General features: G+C 31.2%; 1 protein-coding gene across 1 annotated transcript; it reads left to right on the plus strand.

The window, feature by feature from the left end:
* Window positions 1-20,097: 20,097 nt before the first annotated feature.
* On the plus strand, window positions 20,098-21,788 carry LOC105780752 (myb-related protein 306). The gene is made up of 3 exons (XM_012605244.2): window positions 20,098-20,533; window positions 20,613-20,742; window positions 20,829-21,788. The coding sequence occupies exons 1-3, from the start codon at window positions 20,401-20,403 to the stop codon at window positions 21,559-21,561; spliced, it is 996 nt and encodes a 331-aa protein (XP_012460698.1). The 5' UTR covers window positions 20,098-20,400; the 3' UTR covers window positions 21,562-21,788.
* Window positions 21,789-24,664: the final 2,876 nt, after the last annotated feature.

Raw genomic sequence — 24,664 nt, forward strand, 5'->3', positions numbered from 1 at the left:
CATATTTCAAGGTTTAAATGTTAAGTATATTTATATATATGGAAATATCGAATAGGTAATAATATACATATATAGTTATTTCAGTATAAGTGCAAGTATATGAGTTAAAATATAATGTATGAATTGTATATATAGATATATGTGTGTGTTAGTTAATGTATATTTGAGTTTTATAAGTCAAAACAAATTGCATAGATTCTATATATATATATATATATATATATTTAGCGAATATATATATGCTGAATTTTGTAAGTCGGATGAAATTTAATGGATTACATATATGTTAGCGAATGTATGTATTGAATTCGATAAGTTGAAATTAATCACATGAATTATATGTATGTTAGTTAATGTTTGCTTTGAGTTTTATAAGTTGAAGCTTATAATATAAAAGAAAATATATATAATATTCAAATGCAGGTATTGAGTTCTATGAGCTGAATTTAATGATATGAACTATAGAGATGTTATTCAAATGTATGTTTGCTACGAAGATTGGAATAATAATTCGATTCTTGCTGAGATACGATTATTGAAAAGATTTATATGAGATATAAAGAATATCTAGATTTTCTTATAAAGAATTTTGTGAAAGACCAATTTCATATCCGTGGTATTCAGGCTCGATGCCTAGCAGATGTAGTGCCGGTGAATTAATTCAGACTTTAAGTCTAGCAGGCTAAGTGCCGATGATCTGAACCAGGTTATGAACCTAGCAGACTAAGTGCCGGTGATCTGAATCAGGCTATAAGCCTAGCAGGCTAAGTGCCGGTGAATATGTTAAATTAAGTGATTATATGCATGTGATATATATATAAATATATAAATGATTTTGGGTTATATATAATGAATATGTATATGAATACTTATTTATATGTATTCGATGAGCTTATAAATGATTGGATCTATGTGTTTAGTGAAAATTGTTGAATATACATGTATGCAATCGGCACATGTGGATTAGAAGTATAAATGTGCATTTGATTCATGTAGTTGATAAGTAAAAATATAAGCTTTTGACATATGTATTTGAAAGATCATAGATACGCACGCATTCATGAAATGCAAATGATAAGTAGATTTGGAATTTGTATATGCAATTAATGATTATGTATAAAACTTGATTATAAGCATATAATGATTATACATATGTTCGTTTATATGTATTTTAGATATGCTATAAACTTACTAAGCTATAAAAGCTTACTTTGATTGTTTTTGTCCATTTGTTTTATAGATTTTGGAGATGCGTTACGAGCTCGGGGATCATCAGCATAGTCTATCACACTATCGACTTCTTTTGGTCTTTTGTTAAAAATTTGAACTCGATCTTGTGGCATGTATAGGTTTGAGTATGTTTTTGGTTAGTTTTGGATCGTAAAATATAAATAGCCATGCGAAAATTATTTAAATTCCATGTTTGTGATCAGTTTGGTTTTTAAAAAAAATGGTTGTGTTTGTTTGGTAATGCCTCGTAACCTTAATTCGGCGACGGATATGGGTTAAGGGTGCTATATTTGATTGGTATCAGAGTTACGGTTTAGTCGATTCTAGGATTAACGTAGCATGTATGAGTCTAGCTATACATGCCATATTTTATACTGAGATAGTGTGATGACTTCTGATATCTAAAAATGTGTTTTCGTATAGTAATGGATCCCGATCGAGCCGTAGCTGATGATGTTGAGAGTATAGCGCCTACTCCCGCACAAGGGCCAAAGCCGGTAGATTCTCGACCGACCTCGAGTAACCAGGAGGGAGAGGCTAAACAAGCCTTCTACCAAATGATGAATGACTGGTTTACTCAATATGTCCGAACTAATCCGGTTGCACAACAACCTCCACCCCCGACTAATCCATCTTCGGTTCCTGTTATACCTCAAGTAAGTGATCCGATGAGATTACTTAAGCCTCCTGTTGATAAATTTCAAAAACACGGGCCCGAAGAGTTCAGAGCCACTGATGATGATGATCGAAGCGAAGTGAATTTCGCTCGATAATACTATTCGAGTGTTTGATGAGTTATCTTGCACCCCGATGAGTGCTTGAAATGTGCCATATCTTTGCTACGGGACCTTGCATATCACGGTGGAATATACTAGTATCGGTGGTTCGAAAGAGTGAGTGACACGAGAATTCTTCGGATCGAGTTAAGTAAGAAATACATCACCAGAGATTCATTGATCGAAACGCAAGGAATTTCTTGAATTGAAACAGGTCGTATGACGATGGATGTGAATATGAGCGGAAATTTGTGAGACTCGAGAGATATGCTCGAGAGTGTGTTTCGAATGAAGCTATTATGTGTAAAAGATTTGAAGATGGGCTGAATGAAGATATTAAATTGTTAGTTGGCATACTTGAGATAAAAGAGTTCGTAGTACTTGTTGAACGAGTTGTAAAGCCGATGAGCTCGGGAAAGAGAAGAGAAAAGCTGACTATGAAGCTTGAGATTCCCGTAAACGATCATTTAGTAAATCGTTCCAGTCGGCCTCAAAGAAATCCAGAGAAGATCATAGCCGATCTAAAGCTACTGCAGGGTTTCTTAAGCATGATCGAGATCGACCCCCAGTGAGTTCACGAGCTACTTCAGTTGCTAGCATTGGTAGTGTTTGACAAAATAGATCAGAGTGCAAGCATTGTGGGAAATGGCATCCTGGAGATTGCAGATTACATGATCGGTCTTGCTTTAAGTGTGGTTCAAAGGATCATTTCATTCGAGACTGTCCGATGGTAGCTGAGCAAAACACTGTGCAGAATACCAGACCGAGTAATGTGTCAGTACGAGGTAGACCGCCAAGACATTTGGGTAATGTAAGTGGTAGTCAGAGAAGGACAAAGGACACAGTAGTTCGATCTGAGGCTCGTGCACCTGCCAGAGTATATGCCATCCGTGCTCGAGAGGAGGCTTCTTCTCCAGATGTTATTACTGGTACTTTCACTCTTTATAATACTAATGTTATTGCGTTGATTGATCCTGGTTTGACTCATTCTTATGTGTGTGAAACCTTAGTATTCAGTAAGACTCTACCTGTTGAGTCTACTGAGTTTGTAATTAAAGTATAAAACCCCCTGGGTCGGTGTGTTTTGGTCGACAAAGTGTGTAAGAATTGTCCCTTGATGATTCGAGATTTGTGCTTCCCAGCTGATTTGATGTTGTTACCATTTGACGAGTTCGATATAATTCTGGGTATGGACTGGTTGACTTTACACGATGCTGTGGTTAACTGCAAAAGAAAGATTATCGATTTAAGGTGCCTGAATGATGATATTATTCGGATTGAATCTAATGATCTGAATGGTTTACCAACAATAATATCCTCGATGTAGGCTCAAAAGTATGTGAGAAAAGGTTGTAAAGCTTATCTTACATTTGTTCTTGATAATAAAGTGACCGAAAAGAAGATTGAAACAGTGCCAGTAGTGTGTGAGTATTCAGACTTGTTTCCCGAAGAATTGTCGGGTTTGCCACCTATCCGAGAGGTAGAATTTGGAATTGAGCTAGTACCGGGGACGACTCCGATTTCAATAGCTCCGTACCGTATGGCACCGACTGAATTAAAAGAGTTGAAGACACAGTTGCAAGAATTGACAGATAGAGGTTTCGCACGACCGAGTTTTTCTCCCTGGGGTGCACCAGTTCTATTTGTGAAAAAGAAAGACGGAACGATGAGAATGTGTATTGATTACCGGTAGCGCAATAAGGTGACTATAAAGAATAAATATCCGTTGCCACGTATTGATGATTTGTTTGATCAGATAAAAGGGGCTTCAGTGTTTTCGAAGATAGATTTGAGATCGGGTTACTATCAGTTGCGAGTTAAAGACTCTGATGTGCCAAAAACAGCTTTCCGAACGAGGTACAGACATTACGAGTTTCTAGTTATGCCTTTCGGACTTACTAATGCACCTGTTGTTTTCATGGATTTGATGAATCGGATCTTTAGACAGTATCTGGATCGGTTTGTGGTAGTATTTATAGATGACATTTTGATCTACTCTCGTGACGAAACTGAGCATGCCGAACATCTGAGACTTGTGTTACAAACTTTGCGAGATAAACAGTTGTATGCAAAGTTTAGTAAATGTGGGTTCTGGTTACGTGAAGTTAGTTTTCTGGGCCATGTTGTATCAGCATCGGGTATTCGGGTTGATCCGAGAAAAATTTCAGCTATACTTGATTGGAAACTACCGAAAAATGTCTCAGAAGTTAGAAGCTTTCTGGGGCTCGCTGGTTATTATAGACGGTTTGTGAAAGGGTTCTCTATGATTGCGACCCCGATGACAAAGTTACTACAAAAAGACGTTAAGTTTGAGTGGTCAAAAAAGTGTCAGAAAAGTTTTGATCAGTTGAAAGTTCTTTTCACCGAAGCTCCAGTCTTAGTTCAGCCAGAATCGGGTAAAGAGTTTGTTATTTATAGTGATGCATCCTTAAATGGTTTGGGCTGTGTTTTGATGTAGGAAGGCAAAGTTATAACCTATGTCTCGAGACAATTAAAGTCGCATGAGAAGAATTATCCGACTCACGATCTGGAGTTGGCCGCTATCGTATTTGTGTTGAAAATATGGCGCTACTATTTGTTTGGCGAAAAATGTCATGTTTATTCAGATCACAAAAGCCTGAAGTATTTGATGACTCAGAAAGATTTGAATTTGAGACAGCGTCGATGGTTAGAATTGCTAAAAGATTACGAGCTTGTGATTGACTATCATCCGGGAAAGGCTAATGTTGTTGCTGATGCGCTAAGTCGAAAATCATTGTTTGCTTTGCATGCAATGAACGCGCATATGGCTATGTCTAATGATGGAGCAATAGTAGTTGAGTTGAAAGCAAAACCGTTATTTTTTCAACAGATTTGTGAAGCTCAGAAAGCCGATGATGATTTAATTGCAAAATGAACTCAGTGTGACTTAAATGTTGATTCAGAATTTCTAGTTGATGGTGAGGATTGTTTGAGATTCAGAAACCGATTATGTGTTCCGAAAAATCTAGAGTTAATTCAGATGATTTTGAATGAAGCCCATAATAGTCGATTTTCTGTTCATCCGGGTAGCACAAAAATGTATAATGATCTGAAACAACACTATTGGTGGCATGGTATGAAACGAGACATTTCTGACTTTGTTTCGAAATGTTTAATATGTCAGCAAGTAAAAGCCGAGCATCAGGTACCTTCTAGATTACTTCAGCCTATCATGATACCTGAATGGAAATGGGACAGAGTTACGATGGATTTTGTATCTGGTTTATCGTTGACACCGAGCAAGAAAGATGCAATCTGGGTTATTGTTGATAGGTTGACAAAATTGGCACACTTTATGCCGATTCGCATGCATTTCCGCTTCGATAAACTTCTTTGAATTGTATGTTTCTCAAATTGTGAGATTGCATGGTGTGCCTATTTCTATTGTTTCGGATAGAGACCCGAGATTCATATTGCGATTTTGGAAGAAACTACAAGATGCTTTAGGTACGAAACAACATTTTAGCACAACTTTTCATCCACAAACAGATGGTCAATCTGAGCGAATCATTCAGATACTTGAGGATATGTTGAGATGTTGCATTCTCGAGTTTGAAGGTACGTGGGAACGATACTTACCTTTGATTGAATTTGCTTATAATAATAGCTTTCAATCTAGTATCAAAATGGCACCTTACGAGGCTTTGTACGGTCGTAAATGTCGTACACCATTGTATTGGACCGAGCTCAGTGAAAATAAGATACACGGGGTTGATTTGATTAAAGAGACTGAACAGAAAGTGAAAGTGATTCGAGACAGTCTGAAATCAGCATCGGATCGTCAGAAATCTTATGCGGATTTGAAAAGAAAGGATATAGAATTTCAGATCGGGGACAAAGTGTTTTTGAAAGTATCACCGTGGAAGAAAGTACTCAGATTCAGTCGTAAAGGCAAATTGAGTCCAAGATTCATTGGACCGTATGAGATTATAGAACGTGTCGGACCGGTTGCTTATAGATTGATGTTACCACTTGAGCTAGAAAAGATTCACAATGTATTTCATGTTTCGATGCTCCGTAGATACCGATCTGATCCTTCACATGTGATTAGTCTGACGGAGATTTTAATTAACTCTGATATGTCATATGAAGAAGAACCGATTAGCATTCTGGCTCGTGAGATCAAAGAATTACGAAATAAGAAAATTTCGTTAGTTAAAGTATTGTGGCATAAACACGGAGTTGAAGAAGCAACTTGGGAGCCAGAAGATACAATGAAATAACGTTATCCAAACCTATTCACCGGTCAGATTTTCGGGGACGAAAATCCCTAAGGGGAGGAAGAGTTGTAACAACCCGGTTTTGACCCTAATCGAAATAGTGGTTTCGGGACCACAAATCTGAGTCAAAAAAATATTTTAATATTATTTTTAGTGTTTATTATATGTTAAGTTATAGGTGTGAAAGATTCGTGTGGAAATTTAATCGTATGAAGGTTCAATTTGATAAAAAGGGTTTAATCGCGTAAAATAAAAGTTAGAGGTTAAAATTTAAAAGAACCTATTTGTAGTTGTCTTTTTAAGTGGGAGGTCTAAAGATGTAATTAGACCAATATTTAGTTAGTGGGTGGTATATGCCAACATTGCCCTTAAGTTATGTGATTTATAAATTATTTAATTAAGGTTAATTTAGTCATTAAGTAAATTATAATATTATAACTAAAATAAGTCATAAAAAGATGAATATGTTCATCTTTGTTAGCCGAATATTGGAAAGGAAGAAACCATCCATGGTTTCTTAAGTTTCGGTACTTTCATAGCAAAATTAAGGTATGCTTTGGTTTCGGTTTTTGATAATTTTTACGTTTTTAAGATCGTTGTTTTGAATACTTCAAAACCCATGTCTTAATTTTGTGAATTGTTGATGATTTTGAAATGTGCCATTGATGAATGCTTGAACATTGTGATAGTTGATGATGAAAAATGAAAGAAATGTTATAGATTAACATTTTTTGTTTTTGAATTTTTAGTGAATTTGAGAAATTAGAGCTAAAATGTGAAAATGAATTTTTTTAGGGATTAAAATGTGAAATAAATGAAATGTGTGGATTTGTATGAAGATAAGGAATATTCGGCCCTAGCTTAGTGTGGGAAAATTTTGTGTATTTTGTGTTTTGTGCAAAAAGGACTAAATTGCAAAAAGTGCAAAATGTTAGGGGCAAAATGGTAATTTTCTCATTTATGTATTTTTGGACTTAATTGAATGTTTTGATGAATAAAAAGGTTAACTTTGATTATGTTTAGATCAAGAAACGAAGAAAAAGGATTTGGATCGGGGGGAAACGAAAGTAATTGAATAGTCGATCGTGTCCGCTAATATCCGAGGTAAGTCGACTAGCTATTTAATGTTAATAATTCAATATAAATATATATATTTGTGTGTATGAATATCTATTGTATGTTTATATTAAGGTATAAAAAAATAATATACTTTGATTAATTAAGTTGATATATGGATGGCTTATATGTGTACACTTATATTCGGCTATATGAATATAAGTCTAATTAAGCTTTGGGGATTAAATCTAGTTAATGGATATAATTATATATAGTATAGCTATATGTTTGAAACTTCATTTGGAAATATTTGATGATATGAGGCTATAATTGCAAGAACAATTTTCGATATATGTATATGTATAATTAAGTATAATCTTTGAGTTTAATTAAGGGTATATATTGTATATACTTTAATAATTTTGAATGAATGTCTGTGTGAATTGAAGAATATACATGTATATTTTGAATAAGTTCTGAACATATTTCAAGGTTTAAATGTTAAGTATATTTATATATATGGAAATATCGAATAGGTAATAATATACATATATAGTTATTTCAGTATAAGTGTAAGTATATGAGTTAAAATATAATGTATGAATTGCATATATATATATATGTGTGTGTTAGTTAATGTATATTTGAGTTTTATAAGTCAAAACAAATTGCATAGATTCTATCTATCTATCTATATATATATATATATATATATATATTTAATGAATATATATATGCTGAATTTTGTAAGTCGGATGAAATTTAATGGATTACATATATGTTAGCGAATGTATGTATTGAATTCGATAAGTTGAAATTAATCACATGAATTATATGTATGTTAGTTAATGTTTGCTTTGAGTTTTATAAGTTGAAGCTTATAATATAAAAGAAAATATATATAATATTGAATGCGGTATTGAGTTCTATGAGTGAATTTAATGATATGAACTATAGAGATGTTATTCAAATGTATGTTTGCTACGAAGATTGGAATAATAATTCGATTCTTCTTTGAGATACGATTATTGAAAAGATTTATATGAGATATAAAGAATATCTAGATTTTCTTATAAAGAATTTTGTGAAAGACCAATTTCATATCCGTGGTATTCAGGCTCGATGCCTAGCAGATGTAGTGCCGGTGAATTAATTCAGACTTTAAGTCTAGCAGGCTAAGTGCCGATGATCTGAACCAGGTTATGAACCTAGCAGGCTAAGTGCCGGTGATCTGAATCAGGTTATAAACCTAGCAGGCTACGTGCCGGTGATCTGAATCAGGCTATAAGCCTAGCAGGCTAAGTGCCGATGAATATGTTAAATTAAGTGATTATATGCATGTGATATATATAAATAGATAAATGATTTTGGGTTATATATAATGAATAAGTATATGAATATTTATTTATATGTATTCGATGAGCTTATAAATGATTGGATATATGTGTTTAGTGAATAGGCACATATATTGGTTGATATGAAAATTGTTGAATATACATGTATGCAATCGGCACATGTGGATTAGAAGTATAAATGTGCATTTGATTCATGTAGTTGATAAGTAAAAATATAAGCTTTTGACATATGTATTTGAAGGATCATAGATACGCATCCATGAAATGCAAATGATAAGTATATTTGGAATTTGTATATGCAATTAATGATTATGTATGTAACTTGATTATAAGCATATAATGATTATACATATGTTCGTTTATATGTATTTTAGATATGCTATAAACTTATTAAGCTATAAAAGCTTACTTTGATTGTTTTTGTCCATTTGTTTTATAGATTTTGGAGACGCGTTACGAGCTCGGGGATCATCAGCATAGTCTATCACACTATCGACTTCTTTTGGTATTTTGTTAAAAATTTGAACTCGATCTTATGGCATGTATAAGTTTGAGTATGCTTTTGGTTAGTTTTGGATCGTAAAATATAAATAGCCATGCAAAAATGATTTAAATTCCATGTTTGTGATCAGTTTGGTTTTAAAAAAAATGGTTGTGTTTGTTTGGTAATGGCTCGTAACCTTAATTCGGCAACGGATACGGGTTAGGGGTGCTACAAATTGCTAAGGATAAAAGTACATTCGTGGATGAACCATCCGTCTGTGCAAATAAAAGCTGCTAATACGTTGTGGATAAACCATTGGTCGAGTAGATGTTTGTTGACTAAAATACTGGTGGATGAATCATCCATTTGTGCAGATATGTAACACCCCCTAACCCCGAACCGTCGCCAGAACAGGGTTACGAGACAGTACCGAACATATCAGACAACTTACGAATAATTCATAAATAAAATGACATCCATTATATAATTGAATAACTAAGTCCTTATAATGAACTCTCAAAGTCTAAAACATGTATTAAAAGTGAAATGGGACTCATTCAAGTACTCCAAATTTTTTTTTCGACAACACCTCTGCTTATTTTCACATAAACCTCCTGCAATTAAAACCATATCCATTTCCAAACATAACCAATTCAACCAATTCAATATAATATCAATTTAAATTTATCAATGTACTAATTAAATTGAAACGGATAAACTTCTTCATTATAATTCTTAGACTTGTACTACTAACATTTTTAACCATTTATATTCAAAACATAATAAACTTTATATACATCCTACGTACATGCCACATTACCAAAAGAAAATATACATCACCAAAAGTTTGTGAAGTCAAGATTCGGCTTTGGATCTTTGGTTCGAGATTGACTTCTACAACTCAAGATAGAAACAACCGTCTTTGAGTATGCATATACTCAGTGGTATCACTATAATTCAATTTATATTTAAATACATTAAATCACACACTCATACTTTTACATTACAATTATCATCACTTAATGAAGAATTCAATCTTTTTATATTATCATTTGATTATATATATACCATTCTTATTTTTTTTTTATTTCAATTCTCACCTTTCACATATGTCATATCATTCAAATTTAGTTTTATCAGTAAATTTATTTCATTTTCCCCTATTAACTTGACTCGGACTCGGCGGATACACGGATTCCAACCAACACACCAGTATTACACATTGTACCTTAACAAGACACAACACCTAAAAAGAATGTCGATAATGATGGCAGTAACAATAACAATATTCAACACACAAAGTGTTGAATCTGTAACAGTAACGGTAACAATATTCGACACACAAAGTGTCGAATCGGTAACAGTAACAATAGTCGACATATAAATGCCTGATCAGTAAGCCGACAAAAACCCGTACTCTTCCATATCCTATGGCATGCCAACTATATCCGACTAGCCCGACTAGTTAATAGGGTATTTAATTCACTTTTCAATACAATTTTCATCTTAGTTCAGTATCAATTATAATTCCTTATTTCAATCAGTTTCACAGTATTGCAGTAATTCATTACTTCAGTAATCCCACAGTTCAATCTAGTACACATAACAATATTCAGTAACTTCAAAATTCAATTCAGTACTCAAAACAATATTTAATATTCCATAATTCAGTTCAGTATCAGTCTCAATTTCAATACCCAATCATAAATTTTCATTTTACTAAACACTTACCTTAAAATACTTACCACACATAATTAGTAAATTAAACACATAATAATGATAAAGTTTGAATTGTAATGATACAAACCAGAATTCTCTTCAGATTTAATCCTCGACGATCTTTTCTTTTCCTTTTTGGGTCGATGCTTCAGGCTCGATATTAGCTACAAACAATTAAAATAATTTCACAATCATTAGCACAACACAATTTAATTGCTGAAATTTTTATCTAACTTTTACTTTAATTCCAATTTGACTCCTAACTAAACCTATATATTTTTCTTTCTCAATTCATACCTTTTGCTACTCAATTTCTTGCCAAACTCACATTTAACTATCTAATTTTTATCATATTTCCATAATTTTGAAGTTATTTCAATTTAATCCCTAAAACTCAAAACTTATAGCTTAGTATACAATTCAATCCTTTATTCAATTCCAATCAAAATTTCTATCAAATAAACCCTCAATTTCATCATTTTTTTCAACATAAACACTACTAAAAATCTATTAAATTTCAAGCTTTAAAACCCTAATTTTCATCAATTTCATCAAGAGTATTTCACTCTAGGATTCCAAAAACATCAAATTTATAAGAAAAGGACTTGATTAAACTTACCAATTAAATTTCAAGCTTTAAAACCTTAATTTTCCCTTTCTTCTTTCTTTCCTTTTTCTTTCCTGCTCTGTTTCGAAATGGCCTCTGTTACTTTTAGCTTTGTTTCTTTTGTTTTATGTTTTCTTTTCTTTTTATTCATTTACTTTATTTTATATTTTATTTAATTAATAATTATAAAATATCTATTTTAATAAAAAATATAATTAATACATTTGTACTATATCATAACCTTACATTTGTCTTAATCTAACTAATTTATCAAATAAATAAAATCTTTTAATATAATAATTTAATTAATAAATATCTTTTACTTAAAATTTAAGAAAATATACAATTATATTACAAATGTACAAATACATATATTACACATGTATTTTATCATATCCATACAATTGGCATATTTTGATTTATTTAATAAGATAATATCATTATAATTTAATTATCATTAATAATATAATTAAAACAAATAAAATCTTAGATTTTATTCCTTTATGCAACCTCAACTATGCTAAATGGCTTAATTGCCATTTTAGCCCTTTTTACTTTCTTTTAATCTATAATTAGACTTTTACTCTTTATTCAATTTGATCATTTTTTCCTAATTACTCCTAATAATTATTTATTATCAGTCTCATAATTTTAATTACTCCTAATAATTATTTACTATATCGGTTTACTAAGACGGAGGCCCGATAACACACTTTTTCGGTGCCCACAGATTTTGGGCCATTACAAAATAAAAGCTGGTAATATGTTGTGGATAAACCACTAGTTGAGCAGATGACTGCCAATTAGAATACATTATGGATAAACCACTAGTCGAGCATATGACTGCCGACTAGAATACATTGTAGATAAACCACAGGTCGAGCAAATGAACAGTCAACTACTTCTTCCGTTCAAATGTCCCACCCCATGCAATGCAACATGACATGCTATAACAATTAAGTACGGTAGATTAACATGCTTATATCAAGTATATACAACAACAGTTATTATGCTTATAACATATCATAACAGTAGCAACAAATATGCTTTTCATATGTTCGATTTTATGGTAACAATGACATGTATCTCATGCAATCAGTATCATCGAGATTTTGGATAGTAGTATCAATTCATCAGAAATATAGTAATAGTAAATATGTAACAATCACATAACATGCGTTCACAATAATGATTCAATCAATTATATCATGGATTCTAGCATTATTCATATTATCAGGGGCTTAATTGAATAAAATAAAACACTAAAATAGTTTAGGAACCAATCAAGGACTAAACTGAACAAAACATAAAATTATGGGCCAAAATTGTAAATTTGAGAAATAGGGGACATACGACTGCGTAATCAAGTAGTGTGGAAAGTCGTGGACCGTGTGGAGGGGTTACATGATTGTGTGACTAGGCCGTGTAACAGAATGAGGCTGTGTGGCATTCGTAAAATCAACCTACAAGGGAAACACGATCATGTGGTAGACTGTGTGGATGAGTTTTGGTCGTGTGGTCTACACACCCGTGGGGCAGACAGTGTGGCCCTATCCTAGGCACGGTTCTGCACCGATTCACTTGTAAAGAATACACATCTTTTGTCAGAAGCTCGAACGACATCCGTTGCAATAGAATCTGGTTCGATTCACTTAAGACGAGTTCTTCAAACGACATTTACACAAGAAATTAATGGTTTATTTCAAGATTAATCAAGATTTATGGAAGTTTTTAACAAAAAAATTAAGAAAGATCATTTAATCAATCCTAGGATTGTCGTTAGATAGAAATTCTATAAGGATTGAGTCTTACTTACCGGTTCTTGGCAAAGTTTAAGGGTATTTTGAACGATTACGAATTCGGTAAAAAAACGTTTCAAACGGAAATCAATTTCGATTCGGGAAAATAAAAGTAATTCTCAGCAATAGAATAAAAATTTGATAAAAAGAAAAGGGAAGAAAAGAAAAACAGATTTAAATAGAAAGATGGATAGCTAATTCTATTAGGATTTAAAAAGGGGCAAATTGAAATTCTAATTAGGAAAAGAAGATAAAAAGATGGCAGAATTCTAATTCTATTGGAATTTTGAGAAAGAGTAAGATATGAATTCCAATTAGGATAAATTTTGGTCAATTTTTAAGGTTTGTAAACCCTAGGGGTGTCACTTGCAATTTCCCAAAATTTTTGCGAAATATGAAATTAAAATGAAAGGGGAAAAGGAGGCAGCAACTCAAATCCTAGTTTCAAGAAGTACTAACGCCTTACCATTAAACATGCTGCTCATTCTTGCTTAATTTTTACACTTGAATTTTTTTACATATTTTAATGTTTGGGAGGGAAGGCTAGAACTTGGGTTTCTTGGGAAGTGTTCTAGTGCTTTAAAGTTTAACCATTGGGTTATTGCCTTAAGTTTTATCCTCATTAGTCTATATTTTAATGTGACTTTTATTCTAGGTTGTTGAAAATAAAAGGAAAAGAAATAAAAGAAGAATGACTCAAACCTTGGCTTCCAAGGAGGAGACACTAACACCTAACCACTCAATATATGTCTTATTTCTTGCTTATTTTAGTCACTTAATTGTATATACTAATTTCGGACTCAACTTATATATTCTTTATTAGCTTATACATTTACTCAATTTTTTCTTATTAACTTATTTAACTTTATAGTTTTTAACCTATTCCATTTTAGTTTATATACAATAATTAATACTCATAGTCAAGTCTCATTATTAATATTTTAATTTATTTTACCTCTTTTCCAGTTAGGTCCTAACTTAATTAAAACACACTATTTTCAAATTAAACCTCGTAATCAAGTTTCATTTTTAGATTGATTAATATAATAATACATGATTATATTATTTTAATACTTGAATTAATTATTTATATCCCTAATTTTAGTATTCGTTTCAAACCCTCAATTTATAAATGCACAAAGATAGCCGTATAAATTAGGGCGTAACCACTTTCAGTTTTCACAAACCCGATTCTTCTAACCCGGTTTTTGGGTATGACATAGATACTATACTACAATTTTATTATTTTAGATTTTTAGTTCCGATATTTTTTGAAATGTGTTTTTTTTAATTTTGAGATTAACCTTTTTTTTCTGTTAATTCCAAGGGCTGCATCAAGATACGGTCTTGGTCTCCCTCCTTAAATGGTAAAATTATAATTTAATCCTCAAAATTGTAATATTATAAATTAATACAAAATAAAATTACATTTTGCACGCTAAAATTTATAAATCAATTTTTCCCTCAAAAGTTGTCTAGTTAATTTAATCAAATATGACGTGACTATACAACATTGGGAAAATTCTGTTGTACACTCAAAGCATACACCAAAAATTCTAACCCTTTTATTAGAAATTTTGATATTGGTATAAATTAAAAATCTTAATTTAAGTTCGAGTGTGCATTTTTTGGTACAAATCATGCATTTTCTTCACACTCTTTTAAGAAGACACACACACAAAAGAGAGTATAATATATATTCAACTATACAAAAAGTCAAGATATATATGCCACATCTTTTATGTTAAAACCAATAAGCTATGCCAAGTTAAAATAAGTAAACATTGGGACTAAAAATACAAAATTTTTAAAGCAGAGGAATTAAAAATATCGAATTATAGTAAAAGGATTAAATTCACGATAAATACATAGTAGAGGACTTTCTACAAACTTTGACCATATCAATATCTCTGATCCCTTGAAAGAAAGTATATAATGGGTACATTTCATTAACATCTTATAAATTAAATAATTAAAAATATATGATAAAAATAGAAAAAAATGAAATTCTAAGAATTATGTGTGAATTTATAATTTTTATAGGGTTACAGAGTGGAGTAAACAGAAAATAATGAAAATTTAATTAATATAAATAAACGCATGAGTACACAAAAGGTCAAGTTTGCAGAAGTCCACAACATTAATTTTGCAATTAATTCAATTGCTGGACTTTTTTTGAAATTTTTAATAAGTTATAAGTATATAGAAGTAAAATTATAAATAATATACATCCAACAAAATTTAATTCTAAATAAATTATACAAATTGAAATTAAAATATATTTGAACAAATCCATCCGTAAACCCGTTCTTGACATTTTTGAGGCCCTAGGCAAAACAATAAAATGAAGTTTTAGGTTCCTTAAAAGTTGGTGAATTTTTTTAGATTCTTTAAAAGTTGGTAAAAATTTTTTTGAGCCCCTTAAAAACTGAAAAATAATATTTTAGACTCCTTTTAGCCTTGGGCTTTGGGCGGCCACACTTCCAGACAACCTCCAGGATCGGGCCTACCCATGGTAAGACTTGAACCATAATAAATATGGTGGAAGTGGAGAACTCACACAACTACATATGAAGAGACTTGAACATAAGTTCTTAAAATTCTCCAGATCTTAACCTTACCTCTAATCTAATATAAAGATTTGCAAAATTTGAAAGTTAACTTATGTCACCCTAGTACTAAATTTGAATATAATTAATATAATATTAAAAATGCTTTATTATATCTATAATTAAATTAAAATAAAATTATTTTTAATTATTAAATAGCAATAAGAATGAATTCAAATGGAATTGTTAAATATATATTGTTTAGGATTTGACATGAATGAATAAATTTATCGAGCAATATAAAAGCATATATTTATGAGTATTAACTCCAAACAAATCTAGAAAGTATACATATATAATTGTCAATTATGTTATATTTATGAATGTTCTCTTTTAAATTCTAAAATTTTGACACATGTAACCCTTTAAATTTAGAAAGCTATTTTTAATATTTAGGTGGTGTTTGATGTGGATTTGAAATATTTGGTAGTAGAGTTTGGGACCATAGAGATAATTAAAGAGGTTGAGATTAGTGGCAAGGCAAAGCTTTCACCCATTTAGCATTGAAAGGATGATAAATGATGGGTCCAAAGACCCCCATAATTGAAGACTAGTTTAACACACTCCACCAAGGTGTCTCCCTTAATGTGCCAGAAAACTGAAAAATGTCCATGTTTATGCATGTTCATTTATTGAACTCACTAATGAGCTGGTTCTCAATTCCTTTGATTTCACTCTTGGTCCATTCCCCTATTATTCAAACTTGAGACCAATCAAAAATGTGTAGAAAATCAGTACCAATATATTCAGTTATCCATATTTAAATATATATCAACAAACGCATATCTTCTCTATAACAAATTTCATTAAATATCATAAATGAGAGGGAAAGCAACCTTCGGGAACAGCACCAACAGCAATTGGACTTTCAGTTCCAGTCTCAATCCTAACATATCATAAGAAAAATGAAAAACTGGTCATCCAAGCCTTTCTTAATTATGCATTTCTGTACTAGTTTTTTTTTTTTACTGCATTTTCTATAGGTTTTTTAAAAGTGGGAAAATGAACCTTTTGTTTATGCTATTACTGTCAACCGGTGGAATTAACAAGGAGAGGAAGTGATGGATTAGATGCGGTGGTTCACCTCTGAGTAAGGTGAAGAGCCACTAGAAATAGGATGGGTCTTTTGGTGAGAGAGTTTGAGAGGAAGAAGTTTCTCATATGGAATGAAACTTGGGTCCTCTTCGGTTATTGTTGTTGGCTTTTGCATTGAGAGACAGAGTTGTCTATGTGTTTAAAGATTAAATTATACACGATTTTCTTACAATGCCATATTAAGATATTACATTTTAAGACAATTAGGTAATCAATGATTTTAAAATTCACTGTGCAACTCATACATGCTTAGTAAAGATATGATGTGGTATGAGGTTCAATAGGTTCAAATTTGTCCATGATAAAAGGTGGAAGGTTCATTAGGTGCGTGATTCATTAATTTATTTAAATTCATCAGATCGTGTGACATTATTTATGCGATATAAATATAACAAATAATAGGAGGAAACAAACACAAAATCTACACAAAACGGATTGATACAAAAGTTATAAGAGGAATCGAGTTTTACCATTCCTGATTTTAGATTAAAGCAAGAAACAGGAGGCACTTGTTAACAACAAATTGTCAGGTTCAATTGACCAATGCGAAGGGCTCAAAGATCTTTCTTGTTGTAAGGACTGTCGATTATGTTAACACTTTTCTCAAACAGTTGCTGTTTTACATGGGGTCCTGTGTCTTTGTATGTGTCTGTTTTTTTCAATTGTCATGTCGTGATCTTGAATTTGACTTTGTACTCTGCTGTTGGACTACAAATGAGTTTGACAATTAAGTTAGTATATTTTTGTAGGACGGTGCGTGCGTGTAGGGCCTGCATTTGTTTGACGGTGCCATTACCTTAATATTAAACACACAATACGAAAGAAAACAGAAGAAGAGAAAATCATATGGATATCTCAAAATTTATAAAAATATCTTAAATACATAAACCCTTACTATTTGAATCAAGCAGTCGAAGGGTACGTTCTATTTTTTTATCTTAATTGTCTTCATTTCTAAATATATTTTAAGAGGTATTTCTTATTTTGTTAATCTAGTTTTTTAAAGTTTCAATTACGTGAATGGAATAATTTTGTTTTTGAATTTTAATTTAATTTAATCCAATTTGGCTACTTTCAAAAGCAGCCATGATACACTTGCACATGTTAATAAAGTGATAAATTGGTAATTGTCAAGTTTTGATTGGCAAATTACCTGATAATTAATTCACCACCCAAACATGATAAGAGCATATTTATTAAATTTGATTATTTCATTTATTGACTAAAGTTAATAAAGAAACACATGTACATCCCATGCAATACATGCATGCCTCATGCACTTTTCTCACCCGACCATGCGGAAGAAACTATTTTATTTATTACCATTACCATACTTACTATGATTAATAAGCAACTAAACATAAAATCCCATTAACAGGCGTTTATGATCAGTGTATTTGCTCTTAACAAGATTCTGATTGTATTTTATTCTTCATACTATTTACTTATTCATAATTCCTCCAATTTGGGAGTTAATATTAATATATATTTAAGTATATTCAAATTTACGACATTTTTATTGTTGCAACAATAATAATTTCAACTGAACTAAGACTTAATCAATAGAGTTAAATCACTATTTGAGCCTAAACTTGGCAACTATTTTCACATTGAGACTTGAACTTGACAATTGTTCCCACATTAGAGCCTAAACTTTAGGGTTTTTAAGGAAAGATCAAGGACTAACGTGGACAAAAAAATGTTTAAGCCGAATGTGAGAACAAATTGACAAGTTTATGGCTTAACTTGTACAAAAAAAAGTTCAGGCCCCGATGTAGAAATAGTTGCCAAGTTCAAGCCTCCAAAAATGATTTAATCCTATTAAGCTTTTCGCTGTGTTGGTGTCACCCATCAATCGAGTGTCAACTCAATTTGGAAATTACTAAAAACCCTTTTTACTTTTACAATGTATCAAATATTAATATGAGGTTATTTTTATCTTTTCGTGTTTTTTAATAAAATAATACTATATGAGATTTGAACTTGAGTTACATGATATAATTAACTATTTCAACCAAAGGGATAAATATCAAAATTATATTTGAACTTTGATCTAATTTACAATGTCATTCGCGAACTTTGATTTTATGCAATTATATACATGAAAAGTTAATTTGATTCAATTTTCACAAATTAATAACAAGATTATCGAATTAACAACATTTTACGTTTGTATATTACGTACACAAACAATTATATTAATCCAATATGATAAAATGTATGTATTTGTTTCTTTAAATGTATACAATTGAATCAAAATCAAAATTTCATGTATACATCTAAACCACATTTTAAATTTTATGTGTATAATTGCACCAAATCAAAATTCATATATTAAATTGTATATTAAACCAAAATTCATGTATAAATTTAATATTTATATCCAACCAAAGCCTTAAGTTTAAGATATTTTTTTTATAAATATATATTTTTTGTATTGTTCATGTGCATTTTATATAGATTTTCTTATACTCACGTCATCGATGTAACATAATTTAATATTCATAGTATTACATTTGTTATCATAATACCTTTAACTAAACATACATTTATGATAGTAATTAAATCTTGGTTAGAGATTTTTTTTGATATAAAATCTAAAACTACTCATAAGTACCACTCTTTAACTCTTAAATAGGAGAATAAACGTGCTTTAACGCACTAGTACTCACATCCTCTTGTACTAATAATAATGTTGATGCCAATCGAACTAATACTTAGTGGGCATCTCGATTAGATATTTATCATCACTTTTTATAAACAATGTATTTTTTTTTTTTACAAAATTTTAAATTTTGAACTTAAATTATTCTTATAATGTAATTTACCTCCAATATTTATTGATAATTTTGACTTTTGTTCATCGTGAAGATTCGTTAAATTAACTACTTTTCGTCGCTATAAAAAATTACACGCAACTAAGACTAAGTCTACAACGGCAATTTAAATCTGCAGACTTGCATATACTGTAAATTAATTAACTCCATTATTCATAACCTATTTTTCTTGACTACTACTTTTTTTTTAATACAGCAATAAAAATGGCAGAGTCTGGCCAAAAATATAAATAAAAATGGGAGGGAGAGAGAGAGGAGAGAAATAACTAGGTTTCCTTTGTACAGCAGAAACCACATTGAATGCAACGCGTTTTTGTGAGGCAGAAGAGGCATTGGCTTTGCCGTAGCTCAGCTGACTTCGCCATTTCATTGAATTAATGCCCCTTGCTGTCATCTTTTGACTCTTTGCATACACCCCCCAGTTGCAAAAAAAGGTCTCTTTAAAGTTTAACCCCTCTCTCTCCCATTTTTTTCTTATATATGCCAATTGCAAAGTCATAAACTCTGCCTTAGACCCTTGTCTTCAATTAACCACAGAAATTCCTATAGAATATCTGTTTCTTTGGTTGAGGTTTTCAGAAGGTAACTGGTAATGGGGAGACCACCTTGCTGTGACAAAGTCGGTGTGAAGAAAGGTCCATGGACTCCTGAAGAAGATATCGTCTTGGTGTCTTATATTCAAGAACATGGTCCTGGGAATTGGAGAGCTGTTCCTACCAATACAGGTTTGTCATCTTTTTGATTAAATCATAAATGAAATGCAATCAAAATTCAAGATATTAATGAATTTTTTTTATTTCCCAGGGTTGCTCAGATGTAGCAAGAGTTGCAGGCTTAGATGGACTAATTACTTGAGGCCCGGGATTCGAAGGGGTAACTTTACAGAACATGAAGAGAAGATGATAATCCACCTTCAAGCTCTTTTAGGCAACAGGTAATTGATTGATTCATCTTTTTTTCTCTGATTTATTTTAATCTTAGATGGAAATGAATAAATGGGGAGTTTTAATATTGTTGCAGATGGGCTGCAATAGCATCTTACTTGCCTCAAAGAACAGACAATGACATTAAAAACTACTGGAACACTCATCTGAAGAAGAAGCTGAAGAAACTCCATGGAAGTGAAGTTTATTGCAGAGATGGGTTCACATCATCAGCTGCATCAGACCAGATTTCACGAGGTCAATGGGAGAGAAAGTTGCAGACTGATATAAATATGGCTAAACAGGCTTTATCAGATGCATTGTCCCCTGAGAAATCAAGTGATTTAACTGAGTTGAAACCTTGTCATGGGAACACTTATGCCAAACCAGAAGGGTATGCATCAAGCACGGAGAATATAGCTAAGCTGTTGAAAGGGTGGATGAGAAAGAACCCATTAAAGCCTGCTTCAACAAACTCTGGTGTCACTCAACAATCATATGACAACATGGTGGCTACTGGGGTGACCACTGATTCAGCTAATTCTAGTGAAGGGAATGATCAAAGGTGCAGCAAGCCAATGTGTGAGGGTTTTGAGTCGTTGTTTGTGTTTGGATCTTTTGATTCTTCAAATTCAGATGATTTCTCACAATCCATATCAACTGAGGCAAGCCTTAGTTTGCAAGATGAAACAAAGCCAGATCTTAGTCCCCAACTTTCATTGCTTGAGAAATGGCTTTTTGATGATGCTGCAAATCAAGGGAAATATTACCAGCTTAGTGATATCACATTAGATGAAAACCCTAGTTTTTTTCTAGAGGGGGGGATTTGAGAGTTCTTGTTATAGGAGCTTTTGGGGATTCTTTCTTGGCTTATTTTTTTTCAGTCACCCCCTTTAGTGGTACCACAGAAGTGTAAATTTTCACTATATTAGTGTGTTGGCAGATACCTTTGGTCGAGAATAAGTAATTTCTGCCTTCAATCCTATTTAGACAATGATTTGTCTGCTTTGTAAAATCTTGAATTTGGAATTATAAGATGATTTAAACTTACTCCCAAGTATGTGTTTATATGATAGTCTATAACAATACAGGTAAGCTAGATTTTTTTCTTCTTCATATTTTTAGAAAGTTTTATAAAAATTATATGATATATTATACATGAATTTTGATTAAATGTGCAATATGATATATAAATTTTGATTCTGTGCATTGCATGAATTTTTTTATTTTAATTTGGTTATAATTACGTTGACCTATCATAAAAATAATTAAATTAATTTATTTTTATAAATGTATACAATAGAATTAAAATCAAAATTTTGTATGTATAATTATATAAAATCAACTTTCATGTATCATGTATCATGTTGCACATTAAAACAAGGGTAAACTATAAAAATAGTCACTTTTGTTTGCCTTAAATTACATATTAGTCACTTATGTTTGAAATGTTACGTTTTAGTCACTTATGTTATTGTTTTGTTACGAAGTGGTCACTCTACCGTTTAACTCCGTTACCTCAATAACGTCAGTCCTACTTGGATGTCTAGTTGCTAGGATAAAAATAGGTTTTTAATTAAATAAATTTAATTTGGACTACCACGTAGGACATCCAAGTTGGCATTTTAAATCCATTTGAACTGCCACGTAGGATCACTGTTAGGAAGGTAACAAAGCTTAACGGTAGAGTGACCACTTTGTAACAAAACAATAACGTAAGTGACTACAACATAACATTTCAAACATAAGTGACGAATATATAATCTGAGGCAAACAAAAGTGACTATTTTTATAGTTTACCCTTAAAACAAAGTTAATCTCGTATACTTATATCTAAATAGGAATATAAATATTAAAAAATGCAAAATTATTAGTTTTTTTTTTCCTGGCTTTAGCTGTACTGAGCAATTACCATAGGAACTTGTCATTAATTGTTTTCTTGGATTGTAAATAGAAAAGAAAAAAAGTTGCCAAAAAAAAAACAAATAAATGAATCAACAACTTATTAATAGCACACACTGGCTTCAATTTATTGGATGTGCTGAGGAATTAAAGTTTGACTTACTTTCTTGTGATGCTGTGTGCATTATTTCATGACCCCATGATATAAACAAAGTCAACTACCAAATACCAATGTATTGTAATTGCTTTTTGTTTGATTGAAAGTTAATTGAAGTAAAGGTTGGCCATTAATTAGGTAGGCTACAACCTTGTTTAACAAGTTATTGTGAAGTAAATTCCCAAGTTAATATCTTCAACAAACTTTTGATTCCTTTTAATAAAATATATCTTAGAATTTTTTAATCTCATTTCATGTTTACAAGAAGGGTTTGATTTGATGAAAAATTTTACATTTTTAGAGTTATCTTCTAAACGGGTAAAAAAATGTTGGGTTTCTTTCAATTTTGAATTTGAGTAGATTGGTTTTTTTCAAAATTTTGAGTAATTTAATCCTTTTCTATTTTGAAATTGAGTAACTAAGGATAATTAATTATGTTATTAATGTTTTTCCGTCAATGGTACATAATTTTAATTGGTATAATAATAAATTTAGCCTTTGATATTTACATATTTTGTCATTTAATTTGGTTTTGATTCTAAAAATTCAACAATTTAGCCTTAGCATTTACACATTTGCACAAATGTTATGGAGTAAATTGACAAAATGTGTTGACTTCAAAGTCTAAATTTGCTATTATACCAATCAAAATAATGTACAATTAATATAAAATATCAATGTTGCAATTAATTATCTTTAGTTGCTCACTTTTAAAATTGGCGATGATTAAATAAGTTACTCCATTTTTCTTTTAGAATGATCAATTTACTCAATTTGAAATTGAGAGAGATTCTAATAATTTAGATTTAATTAGAATTATGAGATGAAAATATTCCAAATGTATTTTATGATAGGATTCAAATTTAAACTTAATTTTGTTTTTGGTGAATAGTAAAGATGGCCAGATCATATACAACCCAAAATGTCACAAGATCCTTACTAATTCTAGAACCTTTTAAAACTTGGATTATAAGTCTGAGAAAGTTGTTCGGCCAAAACCGGTATATGAAATAGGGAGATATTGCTTGGTTTGCAAATCACCACCAGGGTCGTCTGGTCATAAATGCAAACATGTGAAAGCCTTTTGATTTTCCTTGCTTGAGTTTCACAGGTTAGACTGGGAAGATGAGTTTTCAATAATAATCCTGGCCACCCAATTGATACACACTGTAAAGCCATATACAAAGTCATGGAAACCACCATTTTCCCCAAATGTCAACCAACACCGATGCAAAATTTTCGACTTGGTTAACTTTCTTTTTTCTACCCACAATTCCATTTTCCAATGCCACCTCTCCTTCTATCACATGCCATTTCAAACTTTGTATTACGTACTCAGAAACTTGAATAATATTTATCAAGTTTTTTATGATTTTAATTTCTCTATCAATAATATTTACGATTGTGATCATTTTAATATTAAATATAGTGGTAACCTACATAAATACATTACAAAATAAAAATGAATTCGAGATTGTTACGGTAAAATGAGCTCTCCAATTCCTCTCAATTTTAAAATAAGTAAATTAGTTCCTATAAAAAAATTAAAGCAATTATTTAATTCTTGTCAATTGCAAAGCGAGCAATTAAAGATAATTAATCACGGTGTTAATATTTTCCATCAATTGTATATTATTTTGATTGATATAATAACAACTTTAGCCTTTAAAATTTACACATTCTGCCAATTTGGTCTTAATCTCGTGATATTTTGAAAATGTGTAAATGTTGAGGCAAAATTTATAGATTCTTTTAGAATTAAGGCTAAAATGACAAAATATGTAAATATTGGAGGCTAAGTTTGTTATTATACCAATCAAAATTATATACAATTAATGAAGACATTAACGTGTACTTAATTATCTTTAATTGCT

This window comes from Gossypium raimondii, chromosome 4 (assembly GCF_025698545.1).
Source record: "Gossypium raimondii isolate GPD5lz chromosome 4, ASM2569854v1, whole genome shotgun sequence".
Classification (NCBI taxonomy): domain Eukaryota; kingdom Viridiplantae; phylum Streptophyta; class Magnoliopsida; order Malvales; family Malvaceae; genus Gossypium; species Gossypium raimondii.

Excerpts from the sequence above, each read along its gene's own strand:
- LOC105780752 (XM_012605244.2), top strand. The coding sequence starts at position 20,401 with ATGGGGAGACCACCTTGCTGTGACAAAGTCGGTGTGAAGAAAGGTCCA. Across the intron at positions 20,534-20,612 it reads AGCTGTTCCTACCAATACAG|GGTTGCTCAGATGTAGCAAG; the intron begins GTTTGTCATCTT and ends TTTATTTCCCAG. Across the intron at positions 20,743-20,828 it reads CAAGCTCTTTTAGGCAACAG|ATGGGCTGCAATAGCATCTT; the intron begins GTAATTGATTGA and ends ATATTGTTGCAG.